This window comes from Fistularia commersonii, chromosome 28 (assembly GCF_037954325.1).
Source record: "Fistularia commersonii isolate RoL2024-O1a breed Wild chromosome 28, RoL_Fcom_v1.0, whole genome shotgun sequence".
Lineage (NCBI taxonomy): Eukaryota > Metazoa > Chordata > Actinopteri > Syngnathiformes > Fistulariidae > Fistularia > Fistularia commersonii.
In genome coordinates, this window is record NC_141311.1 from 9,604,446 (window position 1) to 9,617,981 (window position 13,536).

The 13,536-nt window shown below is 44.2% G+C and overlaps 1 protein-coding gene across 1 annotated transcript; it reads left to right on the forward strand.

The window, feature by feature from the left end:
- Positions 1-150: 150 nt before the first annotated feature.
- On the forward strand, positions 151-12,173 carry ppp1caa (protein phosphatase 1, catalytic subunit, alpha isozyme a). The gene is made up of 8 exons (XM_086175433.1): positions 151-299; positions 575-685; positions 6,868-6,999; positions 7,227-7,457; positions 7,549-7,653; positions 7,863-8,086; positions 8,879-9,013; positions 9,108-12,173. Exons 2-8 carry the CDS (start codon positions 631-633, stop codon positions 9,222-9,224), a joined length of 999 nt encoding a protein of 332 aa, XP_086031559.1. The 5' UTR covers positions 151-299; positions 575-630; the 3' UTR covers positions 9,225-12,173.
- The last annotated feature ends 1,363 nt before the right edge of the window (positions 12,174-13,536 follow it).

Consider the following 13,536-nt stretch of genomic DNA (forward strand, 5'->3'; position numbering starts at 1 on the left):
TTGATGCCGTTGGAAAATGCTGGGGGCGGGGTCTACGCAGACGGACTCGAGATTTGTCCAACAAAATACCACGAATGCTGGTCGTCGTTTCAGTATGGACCAATCGCGTTTCGAGGACTTTGTGACGATCTCAGTCAGTTTCAGCCCCTGTCGGCTCAGCAGACGCCTCGGTAGAAAACGGCCCTGATTAAACTTCCTGGCCGAGGAGTGAGGAGGCACCTGGGCAAATAGAGAGCGGGGCCGAGGCTGAGCCCGTATCGTCACACTCCAGGAGGATAGCTCTCAAAGCGGAAATCAAGGTTGGGGACGTTTTATCTCCCGCATCTCAGCGAAACCGCGAACGTTAGCACGCTAGCTAGCTTTCGAGCAGTTGTGCCACCACTATTTTACATGTGTATAAGATACGATAGTGGCTCTGAGTTAGCTAGCTAGCATTAGCTCCTAGCTAGCTTCCCCTTAACTCTGCCCGGTAGTAAGAGACAGGAGTCAGCCAACTGGTATCGATTTCGAAATACTTCTGTTCACGAATAGTTTTCTCTTCTTCCTTCTTTCCTCTCGTTTTTGGAATGTGTAGGCACCAAGGGAGAAACCAAGGTCTCGACTGCCCGAGAACGTCACAAAATACAGAAAATGGCGGAGCCGGACAAATTAAACATCGACTCTATAATTCAGCGTCTGTTGGAAGGTGAGGAGAGTGTGGCCGCCCTGTTCGCCTACGACCTACGTGTTTGTTTGTGTTTTTAACTCCGAAGATTAAACGTTTGGGTCGTTTCACAGCTATGACGGGATTCAGGCTGTGTAGAGTTCGTTGGTCAGGGTTGCCGCCTCGGTGAACGGGTGTGTTTTGAATAGATCTCGCTGCCACATCGTCCCCCTCTTCGTAATTTCTTAAAACGTCGAGGGAAAGCTGCTTGTTTCAATCCCATTTTTTTCATTTCAACGCGGTTCTGTGTTTCCTGTAAATCATAGGGAAGTCATAGGGACTAAGATTCAGAAACATCATAAATACATCGACTGTCGTTTCATCCTCTGATATACGTGAGACCAGTTTAGTATTCAGTAGAATTGTTTTTTTCTCCCCTGGTTAGGAACGTATAATGATGCTGAAGATGTATTTAAGTTATGGCACTCGTGTGACCTTATTGCCAATAGCTTAAAGTGAGGTCTGCTTGCAGCTAGATTGACCTGATGCAGGCCAGCTGGGTATCATAGCTTATTTCCTCCCCGTTTGTTTCCCTTCTGCTGTCAAAGCCTCAGTAGCAGGGGCAGCTATCCAACCCACTATCTGCTCTGCAAATAATCTGATTACAGTTTGCGGTCACATCCCTCCCAAGAGTGACTTGTTGATAATTTGTGCAAACAAAGACATTTAAATTGGCTTATGTGCACAAGATTACTGACTTCCCTTTTTTCTGCTGAGGCGATCCAGGGGATACAGGACACACAACGATTCTTACAGAGGTTTCCTTTTTTGATGGGGAGCGGCGTTGCTGGTCCAGTTTGATCTGGTGAAAATTACGTTTCCATAACTACGAATGTTGATACTGTGTTGTGAGTGTAAACGGCAAAACCTGGGCAAGTGTGACTTTTGAAGCATGTGCTTCCGACCGGTAATCCCTATTGTCTGAAGTCCAATGTATACAGAGTACTGCACTGGTTTTGTTGTGGTTGGACTTGTGTGTTTGTGAGTTTATGGAAAACGGCATTTTTATCTGCACCTCCACACCAGGATTGTGTAACAGGAGTCAGGGGGACATGGAGCAGAAGTATAAATCTTCCTGGGCCTCGCTCCATAGATCATCCGTAGACACAGTGCTGCCAGCTCTGTTTGTCCTTGTATGTGATGTGATGGAAGGCGATTGTTGCTGCTTCACACCCACACCTGTTTTTTTTTTTTTTTTTGCCTGTGTAACTGCGCCTATGTCTCACAACTCTACTTCTGATGCAAAGTAATCGTGAGTCTTGTGCTTGCTGTGAAACGCCCAGACCCTTTGTCAAGGAAGTTCTTTTTTGTTTGTCTGGTAACAGATTAACGCTAATCTGCATGTCTGAATTGCAGTGGGGCCGAAAGGGAGACCCCGGACCGTGGGTCAGAACCATTCATTCCAGCGGGAAACATTGGCCTCTCTTGCACATTAGTCTTCTCTTAGGTCCCATGAAATCATCCATAGACTGGAGACAAACTACCTGGCTACATTATGCAGTGTTTCGACAGTCCTTTACATTTTGAAAACGGACATTCTGAGAATCTGCATCCGAGACAGGTTAAGCCTAGTGTTTTTTCCCCAGTTTGGAGTTTTTAATCTGTATGAGTAACTTATGTTGGATTAACTAGTTTTCAATAGGTATTCTCTCCGTAAAAGTGTGTGTGGGTGTGTGTATGTGTCTGTGTGGTTTGAAGTTTGCTGGATGTGTCTGCAGAGGTCTGTACTTTTGCTCTCATAACAGATTTATTGTTTTTACATGGATCAGACAATGTTTTTTGCCACTAAATGTGGAATGTTTGTATGTAAGATTCGACCTTAGCCCTCTATTTGTTTACCTACTTAAATATAGACCCTGCATGGTGGGCCTATGCTGAGCTGCTGGCTGTGATTGGGATTATTCACAATATGTGCAGTCACAACGACTGCAGCTTTGACTTTCACTGTAAATCCGGGCTGCTCCTGCATGGTCTGTCATACTTGAGCTGTGATAAGTTTGTCTCCCAAACAGAAGAAGACCAACAAGCCTGATAGTGGGGGTATTTTTATCTTGTTACATAACCCATGTGACCTTTTTTAAGGTCTGCCATTGTGGTTTATCTCTGAGAATAACCACTTGTGTGATTTTTGCAGCTGTGTTGATCTGTTCATTTGAAGTGTGTGTTTTTAGGATGATGTACTACAACAGGGGTTCATCAGAAGATTGATGTGCCCTGTAGACAGCCACCCTCCTGTTCCCTAACTGGGTTTTCGAGAGCAAACCTATTAAACGTGTTTGAATAATGAGCGTTTTCTATTGGATTACATGCCTAGATCTTGAGCTAAGTGAACTCTGTGAGCTTGTGTTGCAAACATTGGTCTGGAGATGGTGACATCACATGAGCCCAGCAGCACTGAGTCAGGCATACCGGACGAAACCAACTGTTGATTCCTGCCATGCCCACACCCCGGACACTTTCTGTTATGCTTCTCCAGCACTTTGTTTTCTCTTGCCGGATCAGCGTTCAGCCTTTTTGTGTGTGTGCCCCCTCATGACAAGCTCACTGTCGCCCGCTGGCTATAAGGCTAACTTTGGAGTAAGCTCTGTTGAGGCTTAGTTCTCTCTAATCCTGGCTTAAAGCGACATGCAGCACTGCTGTATTATACTGACTTTCACTTTAAGGGACACAGTATTCAGTAGTCAATGCCGTATTATACTTTTAGATTTTGATTCTTGTCATAAGCGGTAAAACAACCCTTACACTGAATGATGTACTGGGGGTCTCATTATAAGAGTAGTTTTACTCTGGCAAGGTTAATGTTATGCAAACTAGCCATTGCTGTGTTTGGTCTTGAGATTTTTATTTATCAAGTTAAAAATTGTAAAGATACAATCTGAAACACAGTAAAATGGAAAAACAAAACATGATGCAAATTCATAATATCACTAATAAAACTAAATAAGTTTGAAGCTACAAATATAAGCCCTTAAAGTAAAACGGTGCATGTTGACCTTAACTGTGTTAGTTGACAATGTTCTCCAAAGAATCTGCCAGCATACATGATGAGGGTGTGAGGTCAAAGGAGACCAGTGGTTTTCCCAAGCTGTGACTCACTGGAAACGTTGACAATAATTTAATCCTCTTTCACAGGACTTAGTTTATATCTCACCCATGTCTCAATTATAAGGAAATTCAGTTCGGTCTACAATCCACAAAGATTCTCATATCACCGAAACATTCTGTCTTACAGTGTTGTAACACCCTAACAGATTTTAGTTTTTTTTCCCCACCCGGTGATATAACTGAAGTCATTTATCACTTTTTTTTTTTTTTTTCAAAAGCTTACAATGCATGAAGTCGTATATTTGAATCATGACTGATGAAATGGCTTCACATTGCTACACCCATATTTGCAATAACTGTGGCTCCAAAGGTTATTGCTGTAGACATATAGAGAATCACTTTACACTTATAATGTACATATACAAATACAACATGCTTTGCAATTGCGTGATCCCGTCAGACCCAGACACTTCATGCAGCTTGTCCTCTCAGCAGCATCTGTCCTGCTGCTGTCACTGACAAAATCACTGGCAGGATGACTGAATTGTGTAAACTCCGACTTCAGATCTGGCCTCTAGCGCGGCCCTGCACGTGTCGCTCTGCTTGCTACTTTGTCTTTTTTTTTTTTTTCCTTTCTCTTCCCTCGGTCCCCGGGAAAATTGTTCCCAGTGAGTCGCTTGATAACTGGTAGAAATGAAAGTGGTTGTTGTTTCTAAAGCGAAGACTGTCTGTTCTGGAAGATGCACATGCTAACATAGATGGGTTTGTTCTTAAACCCTCCTGATCTCCTAGCCTTCTCTTGATAGAAGAGCCAGATACAGTGTGCTTTGGTATTTATATCAAATGTTCCTTTTTCCTTTCACCTCTTTATGAATGAATGAATGAATGTATTAATAAATGTGACAAGTGTAGAGCATAGAGGATGGTGTAATTCTGGCTTCCTGGAAGTGAACGGCTCACAAAACCCACTCGTCATATTCAGCATCTGAGTGATCCGACTTGCTTCAATCAGCCACTCCCCTCTTTCACACTTGCAGAATGAGAGAGCACTGCTTCCAATGATCGTGCAAATATTTCCTGTTTTAAAATTCTTCCTGGGTTTGCTCCTTTTAACCAATTTGGCCCTCTTAACTCCCTCTAACCTTCTGAGACCATTCTGGCCCTCCGACCAGCACCTGTTTCATTCCGCTGATACCCCGCTTCTTTTCTGGGGTCTCCTGTCAATTGCCCTTGGTCTTTTACACCGTTGGTTATATCTGGTCTTTGTTCTCCATCTCTGTAGAAAATAGTTTTAGAGTTTTATGTCACCTGTGTTTTTGAAGCACTTTGGTTCCATTGTGCTACTTTGAATGTGCTGTGAATACAAGTCACTTGACCTAGTATCCCCCCCCCCGTAAAAACAAAGTTTATATTTCTATAGTACAACATACTTGTTTTATCATCTTCAGGGTCAGTAAAGTGTTTTATCCAGTAAAACCTCAGGGTCCAAAGCCAATCCTCATTCTTTCATGTTAATTACAGAATATCTGAGTAAGACGTGTTAGACTTCAAGGCCTCGCTCCTGGGGGCATTGAGTTTCAATATCAGGCTTGTGTGATGAATAATTGACCAGGATTTGGCTACAATATATTTCTTGGCAAATGACATTTTTCAGCCAGCTCAAATATAATTTACACTCCCATCAGTTAATGTAGAGACGTCCATCTGGGAGACTTGTGTACACACTTCGTCCTGCACAGAGGGCCCAGATGTCGGAAGACGAAGAAAAATGAATTTCTGCCTGGAGCACTTAAACTGGGACATCCTTAATGGTATCACATTTAACACAGTGAAGCAAAAATAGACTGAATTATGTTACAGTTCAGCCATTATACTTTCCATCCACCACTGGTCTACATTTCTTTTCTCATCTCACCTCGTTCATTTTGAGGCCATCCAGTGTAAATTCACAGCTGAATATTCAATATTCATTTGCTTTAGCACACTTGTGAAAATGTTGTCCTCGCATCCAGCGACACATGAATGTCACTGATTCAGCTGGCGGCACTTTTGTCCCAACTGTACACAAACTGCAGAAGGCCAGTATGGATTTTACCGGCTGGAGGCACATAGAGATTCTGCCGGCTGGTGCTTTGGTGTCAAGCAGCACACGGAGGAGTGGAGGGTGTCATTGATCCCATCAGCAGCACAAACAAACAAATCAGTTTCCTCACACACACGCGCACACACGGTTGGCATATCAGTGAGCAGATAGTTAGAGCTGTATTATGAACTGCTGCACCGTAATATGAAAACTTAATTTTGTCTTGAGTCAATATCGCACAAGTTTAAACCAGCATCTTGGCCAAGGGTACCGATATTATGTGTGTTCAACATAAATATTTCAATATAATAAGTTATGTGCCTTTTTACCTACTGTCACCAAATGTTTGAGTACAAAGAGGCTTGATGAGCCCACAGAATTATGCAGGTTCCCTTAGGAAGTGGACTGACAGGAACACTGAGCGAGCTTCCATCTTAGCTTTGGGCTGTACATTATCGTTTATTGAACTATCCTTTGTGCATCACAGGCGACTTCTTTTTCTGTGTTTGCAGTATCTCAGCTGCAGCCTCATCAGCTGTAAGGCCCCACGGGCTTCACATCTCCCTTCTTGCTTCGCATGGCGCTTGCTAGCTATGCACAAAGATCTGCCTTTGAGGCTGAAAACACGAGACCCCTTTCCACTGATCAGCTGTTGCATCTCTGTGCAAACACACTCATGTTGCGATTACATAACCGCTGTGGATAAGTAAATCTTTTGTTATTAGCTTGTGATTTTTCCAAAAATGTTTCGAGTACAATGCAGCTTCTAGACGATGTGGCTACCTGCTGGAGTGGCTGGTACGTTGCGCTGTAAACAGAATTTATCAGCATTTGGCATGTGGGAAGTGTGAATTTCCCAGCTTGGTGGTCCAGCTCCAAAAATCTGGCAGTTGAGTTTGAGAGGTTTTATTTATTTATTTTTTGTTTTGCTTCTCCTCGTTCATTCTTTCTCCTGTGTCATGACAATACATCTCACGTGTGGCTACCTCTTTAGAACCTCTTTTAAAGTCCGATTCTGTGTTTTTATCTTTTCCAGTCAAGGGCTCCCGACCCGGGAAAAATGTCCAGCTGACGGAAAGTGAGATCCGCGGCCTTTGTCTCAAGTCCCGGGAAATCTTCCTGAGCCAGCCCATCCTCCTAGAGTTGGAGGCTCCTCTCAAAATCTGCGGTGAGTTATCACTCCCGAATGTTGAATATCGTGTGTGATTAGTGCACACTGTACACTTGAATCTGCACCACAGGGACAGAGCCTGTGTATTGATTCTTTTGAAGTATTCCCTCTGCTCATCTCTAGTTGTCAGTTGTCCCAGTGAGTCACACACAAACATACACAGCTTTACCCAGCAGCAGTGACTGCATGGTGTTTCAACTGCTCCTCTCTGCTGCCCCCTGCAGGAGACGTCCACGGCCAGTACTATGATCTGCTGCGGCTCTTCGAGTACGGAGGCTTCCCGCCAGAGAGCAACTACCTGTTCCTGGGTGACTATGTAGACCGGGGGAAGCAGTCCCTGGAGACCATCTGCCTGCTCCTCGCCTACAAGATCAAATATCCAGAAAACTTTTTCCTTCTGCGTGGCAACCATGAATGTGCATCTATAAATCGCATCTACGGCTTTTATGACGAGTGTGAGTGCAGGCTTCAGTCTGTCCAGTGAAGTCCCCAAATGTGCCGTTTGCATAATTGATTGTCAACTCCACCGTTTTGTCTGGCTTGCAGGTAAGCGGCGGTATAACATCAAGCTTTGGAAAACTTTCACAGACTGTTTCAACTGTTTACCTGTCGCTGCAATCGTAGATGAGAAAATCTTCTGCTGTCACGGAGGTAGGAGTTCTTCTTCGTATGGTCAGTTAGGGTTTCACAAAGTGAGATGTGGGGGTGGGGAATAAGATCCCCACTTTCCCTTGTAGATGGATGTAATGAATCTCTGTTTCCTTTTTCATAGAAGAGTGGGTGGTCTGGATCTGAAAACTTTGAGAATCTTCTTTTACAGCCAAGAGCTGTATTAACGCTTGCTGTGACCTTCTGTGCAGGCCTCTCTCCAGATCTCCAGTCCATGGAGCAGATCCGCAGAGTCATGCGGCCCACAGACGTTCCGGACCAAGGCCTGCTGTGCGACCTGCTATGGGCTGACCCAGACAAAGACGTGCTGGGCTGGGGAGAGAATGACCGCGGTGTTTCCTTCACGTTCGGGGCCGACGTGGTGGCCAAATTTCTCCACAAGCACGACATGGACCTAATATGCAGAGCGCATCAGGTAATGGGATCCAACTGCTGTGGGTGGATTCCAATGACCGCACTTTAGAGGACGTGCATTTCTTTTAATTAAGCACAATCATGCCCCCAAACTGAAATATTTAAAATAAGAGCCTCAGCATTCTCCCTAATAATATTGATTTAAATCCACTGTAGGCCAGTGGTAATCAAATCGCACAGGTGATCTACCCTGACTCTCTGTGTCTGATCCCAAAACACCTTCATTGGGCTTTGTTTTTCAACACTGATAAGATGAGATAATCCTCTGTTAGTCCCACAGTGGGGAAGGTGCTGGCTTCTTAAAGGCTTCTTCTCTGCGCTGACGGAGTTTCTTTCGAACTCAGCCACTTGGTGGTTCTGATGCGTGTCCTGTGAATCATGGGGGGGAACTATTAAAAACTTTTAAGGATGTGAAGAAAGGGTTTCTGTCACTCCTGGAAAAGCATTGTGAAGGCAAGCGAGGAGTTAGACCTCCGGTTGGGAGGCCTGGTTTTCACAGGTCTTATTTGTTATTTTTGAATACATTTTAAAGAGGATAAAACCCAGTGTGACTCTGGTATAAGTACCACTGGAAGGACTAGCAGCAGAAGATCCTTTTCTCTGTTGGTTTAAATCAGAGATGCCTTCTGATTGATGGCGACACTCCCGCCCCCTGCGGGCACCTGCTGTGTCTATAGGGTTTGTGGGCTGATTCTCTCATCCAGTAAACAAACCAAAAGTGTGATCCCGTGTTGCCTCTTTTTCCGACGTCCCTGGGCTCAAACTTCATCCTCTTATGTTCTGTCTGGTAAAGGTGGTAGAAGATGGCTACGAGTTCTTCGCCAAGAGGCAGCTCGTCACCCTGTTCTCGGCTCCCAACTACTGCGGGGAGTTTGACAATGCCGGGGCCATGATGAGTGTGGATGAGACTCTCATGTGCTCCTTCCAGGTGCGCAGAATTGCATTTTCACGTCAGATGTGTCAGCGGTTTCCTGCCTCTGTGACTTAAATGCCCTCTCTGATTCCCTATCTCTCCCTTACAGATTCTGAAGCCAGCAGACAAGAAATTGTATCCTTACGGCGGCGGGGGAGGAATGGGGTCTGGAAGACCTGTAACCCCACCACGGAATTCAGCCAAGTCTGCTAAGGCCAAGAAATAACACCCACTGGGTCGACCACCCCTACCCCCCCCCCCCCCCCCCCCCCCCGCCCAAACCCCCCCCTGCGTTAACCCGCTTCTCCTCTACCTCCCAAACTTGTTTTTCCCTCCTAAACAAATGACTACAGAGTAAACAAGTGTCCAGGGTTCAATCATGTTTTCTTTTCCTTTCTTAAAGTGATTTTAAGTGTGTGTGTGTGTGTGTGTGTGTGTGTGTGTGTGTGTGTGTGTGTGTGTGTGTGTGTGTGTGTGTGTGTGTGTGTGTGTGTGTGTGTGTGTGTGTGTGTGTGTGTGTGTGTGTGTGTGTGTGTGTGTGTGTGTGCGCGCGCGTGCGCATGCGCGCACGCAAAAGGGAGAGATAGAAGCTGGAATGAAACAGGGAGGTGCTGTATTTCTCCATGTATGGCTTTTTTGTTTGTATTTTTCCTCCTTCCACTTGACCCCTCTGTTCTGTTTCCTGTCATTTGTAGAAGTGGGTTTTCTTCCCCATACGTGATGTACATTGAAATCTGGGGGGTGGTCGGAACCTTAGCTCTTGGTTAAGGCCCTGCACTGTTTAATGCTAAAACACATTTTGTACATTGTGTTTCAGATCTGTGTATGTATGTATGTATGTGTGAGTGGGCAGGGCTGGGGGGTGGGGGGTGGATTAAGTTGCAGTCGGATGATGACAGGACGTACCAAACACCGGGTGCGCGGGTGGATCCGGTGCGAGTGCAGGTGAATCATTGAATGAACTGGATTCACAATCAGATGATTTTTTTTTTTCCTTTCGTTTTTAAGAACCAGTGATTGACAGTCATGGATGTGAAAATAGTTTGTTTTTCTCTCTCATTCCGGAGACATGAGGAAAAACAGGGTTTGGAGTTTTAATTTCTTCCTCTTTCAGTTCACTGAACTTTGAAGAGAAATTAAAAAGAAAAATCATTTGCTTAAATCATGCCATCATTCTGATCACTTTGTGTTGCCCATCGCTCTTTTCATGACTGCCCTCTCTATGTTCTTACCCAGATAAAAGTTTCAAGTTGGCCCTGTTTCCATGCAATAAAGGGGGCTTTGGGCTGGTTGGTGCCAGTGTCTCATCCAAAGACTCTTAGGAGCGGCTGAACTTTTGTGAACACAGCAGAACTTTTTTTTCCAGTCCGAAATGTTAAAAACAAACACTAGATGTGAGGGCTGTTAGTTTTAGCGGTGGAGTAAGGGTCTGGTCTAGAAGGGTTATCTGAAGACGTGATGGTCCTTATCTGGGCAGAGATTCTTGAAAAGTGGGAGCTCCTGCAGCACTGTCATACCAAATGAACTTTTACTGGATAGAAATTGAAGTGCTTTTGTTGTTCGACTACAAAAAGAACACCATTTATAAGTGCACAAGGTTACCTGGAAAGACTGTAGTCACTGTCAGGTTGGATCTTTGTGATTGGCTTTTCTCTGGCACTAAGAAGGAGCCACAAATATTTGGAGATTATGAATGAAAACTGTGACTGCAGGACTCTAAAAACTACACTAAGGGTCAAACAAAGACTTAAATCCTTTTTATTTCCAAATCTTAGCCTACAGTTTCCGCTCTCGGCCGCCTGCTCGCATCTTTTCCTCTCTGCTTCCAGGTCACACGGCGCACAGGGTGTCCGCAGTAAGAACAGCCCTCCGCTCGGCTCAGCTCTGCTCGGCAGCTGATTTATAAAAAAAAAAAAAAAAAAAAGTCTTTCTAAGGTGTTTCAGGGTCTCGCTGTTCCCAATAATCTAAACTCAGCGGGTTTATGTGATGACCTGACATCCATCTGTCCTCCACTTGCATCCCTCGCTTCCATTGCCACCCGCCATCCCAAAAATGTTGCGATACGGGGGCGTGGAAGCTGGATGCTAGCCATCTGGCTCAGTTGATGCCTCCTCCCAGCCCCCCATCACCTTTCCTTCCTCCTTTCCCCCATCAAGAGTTTCTCAACTGAGTACCTCAATTGTTCATCTCCCTCTTTGAATTAATTCTGTGTAGCTGGTTTGTGTCCTGCTCTGCTTCGATTCATCTGCTTCAGAGGGTGTGTGTGTGTGTGTGTGTGTGTGTGTGTGTGTGTGTGTGTGTGTGTGTGTGTGTGTGTGTGTGTGTGTGTGTGTGTGTGTGTGTGTGTGTGTGTGTGTGTGTGTGTGTGTGTGTGTGTGTGTGTGTGTGTGTGTGTGTGTGTGTGTGTGTGTGTGTGTGTGTGTGTGTGTGTGTGTGTGTGTGTGTGTGTCAGAAATCACACTAGCATGTTCTCATGCTCAGTTCACATCTAGTCCGATCAACTCAGGAAGTGAAATTTCAAGCATATGTTTTCAGGAAAATCGCATTTGTGTACTTAAAAGAAATAACATTGTTGGAGAAAAACAAAGAGCTGCTGATGTAATTTCGTCCCGGCCGAGAAGCTCCCGGCCTACGGTGGAGCTCGGCAGGTCTGAGCAGCATCTCCACCTTGTCAAAGAATTTGATGTGAGATGGTTAAAATAAACATTAACGTGGGTATTCCACCCCCCCGCCCTCCATTTGAAGAGGAAAGGTTCTTCTTCAGTGCAAACCGGAAGCGGCCGATGCACGGAGAACTTGAGGATGTTGAATTTAACGTGTGAATATAAAAAAAAAAAGTCCACTCCCATTTCCACGGCTGTACAAACCTCTGCTTGCAACACCTGCCACTCCACATTCACCATGTTATCCCTTATTTTTTCATACTGTTTTTACTGACAAAAACTGACTTCACATATGGCTAATCAACTAGTTAAGATTGTTTTTTTTTTCCTTTTTTTTTTCTTCTTTCAAATCATTCAGGGATATTTTGCACCATGCACTGTCGCTGGGTTGATATGAAATTATTCCAACAAATTAAAAAAAAAAGGAAAAGTCAGTACATAAATTGTAATCATTTGTTTTTAAATCTGTCACAGTCTGCTAAAATATAGAAATAAAAAAATCTTATTTGTATATAGTTATTTTTTGCCTGGTTTTATTTCTGCCTTTTTTAATGCTGGGCAAAAGGATGTTAATTGAAACGACTGAGCGACGGCGTTAAAGGAGATCTAAATGGTCTTCTCCAATTTTTCCTTGCCGGCTGTGGTGGAGAAGGACAGCTGATGTCCCAGCCCTTTTTTCCATTCAGTTTCTAGCCTCTTCCTTCCTCTGAGCTGGACTGGCCTTTATCTGCTCTCTACCTGAAATCACAACTTCTCCTGTTTCTACTTTGTCCGAACCCCCCAGACACAGCAAAAGGTGTGAAGCGGTGAATAAATAGGATGAGTAATATGTTAAATAACACTCGAGAACAGTGGGTGGTAATGAGGTTGGATGATGACTTTTGGATGATTTTATGTGCGTGATAGTTAAAGATCCCCTGTCTATGTGTAGAAGTATTAGTATAAAGGTGTACGACAGCATCTGAGCATATGGGCCGGATGAGATTAGCCATAGAGTAGATTTATCACCCATACATCACTTTAAAGTTTCCTTCCACATTTCCTTTTTTAGATAAACTTATTTCTCAAGATGCACCGCTGAACACTAAGTTTTCTGCTTTTCTTAAAAGTCCTATTTTTTATACTAAAAACTGTCCACTGGCAGGTCAAACGTCATACATCACGCTTGTGAGTGGCTTTACACTGAGACCAATTACAGCAAGCGTTTAGGTGTATTCACCTTGTGTACAAATAAATTCGAGAATAAGAGTTAAACGAGTTAGGAGTTAAAGAGTTTAAGAGTTAAAATCTATTTCATCTTAATTTCTAAATTTTTCAAGACCACTGACAATGCCAACCACACTCTGTTAAAGGTGTGATTACCTGACTATCAAGATCCACGTTACACTTCATGAATTAATTATTTGTCACTGTAAGTACACCTACCCCGAGGGAAAAAAAAACAAACAAAGGAGAAGTGTACATTTCAAATCAAGTGAATTAATAATCAGCGGATTGAATAATATGTCCATCAAAAGTGTCAGCTGTCTCTCCGAAACAGTGATCCAATTTTTATTCAAAATTATGTGCAAATACGATCGGGATTAATCGGCATCTCTACACGTGCACCGTCCCGGCGTGCATGTGAATCCTACAGAGTGTGGTAACAGGCAGTCTCTGGCATTTCGCTGTACAGTATCCTCGGTGAACGTTCGCGAGAGAGAATTTGTAAAATGCTTCCCTGCAGCCAAACAGGCCACTACGCTCACCTCTGCTCTGTATCAACACAGTAAACCTAACCGCACTCGTAGCCCCGCCCATATAGACGCCGACCAATCACAGAACGGAACACACTGTGCCGCATTTGATTTGTCAGATTGACCTTGACCTCAGCG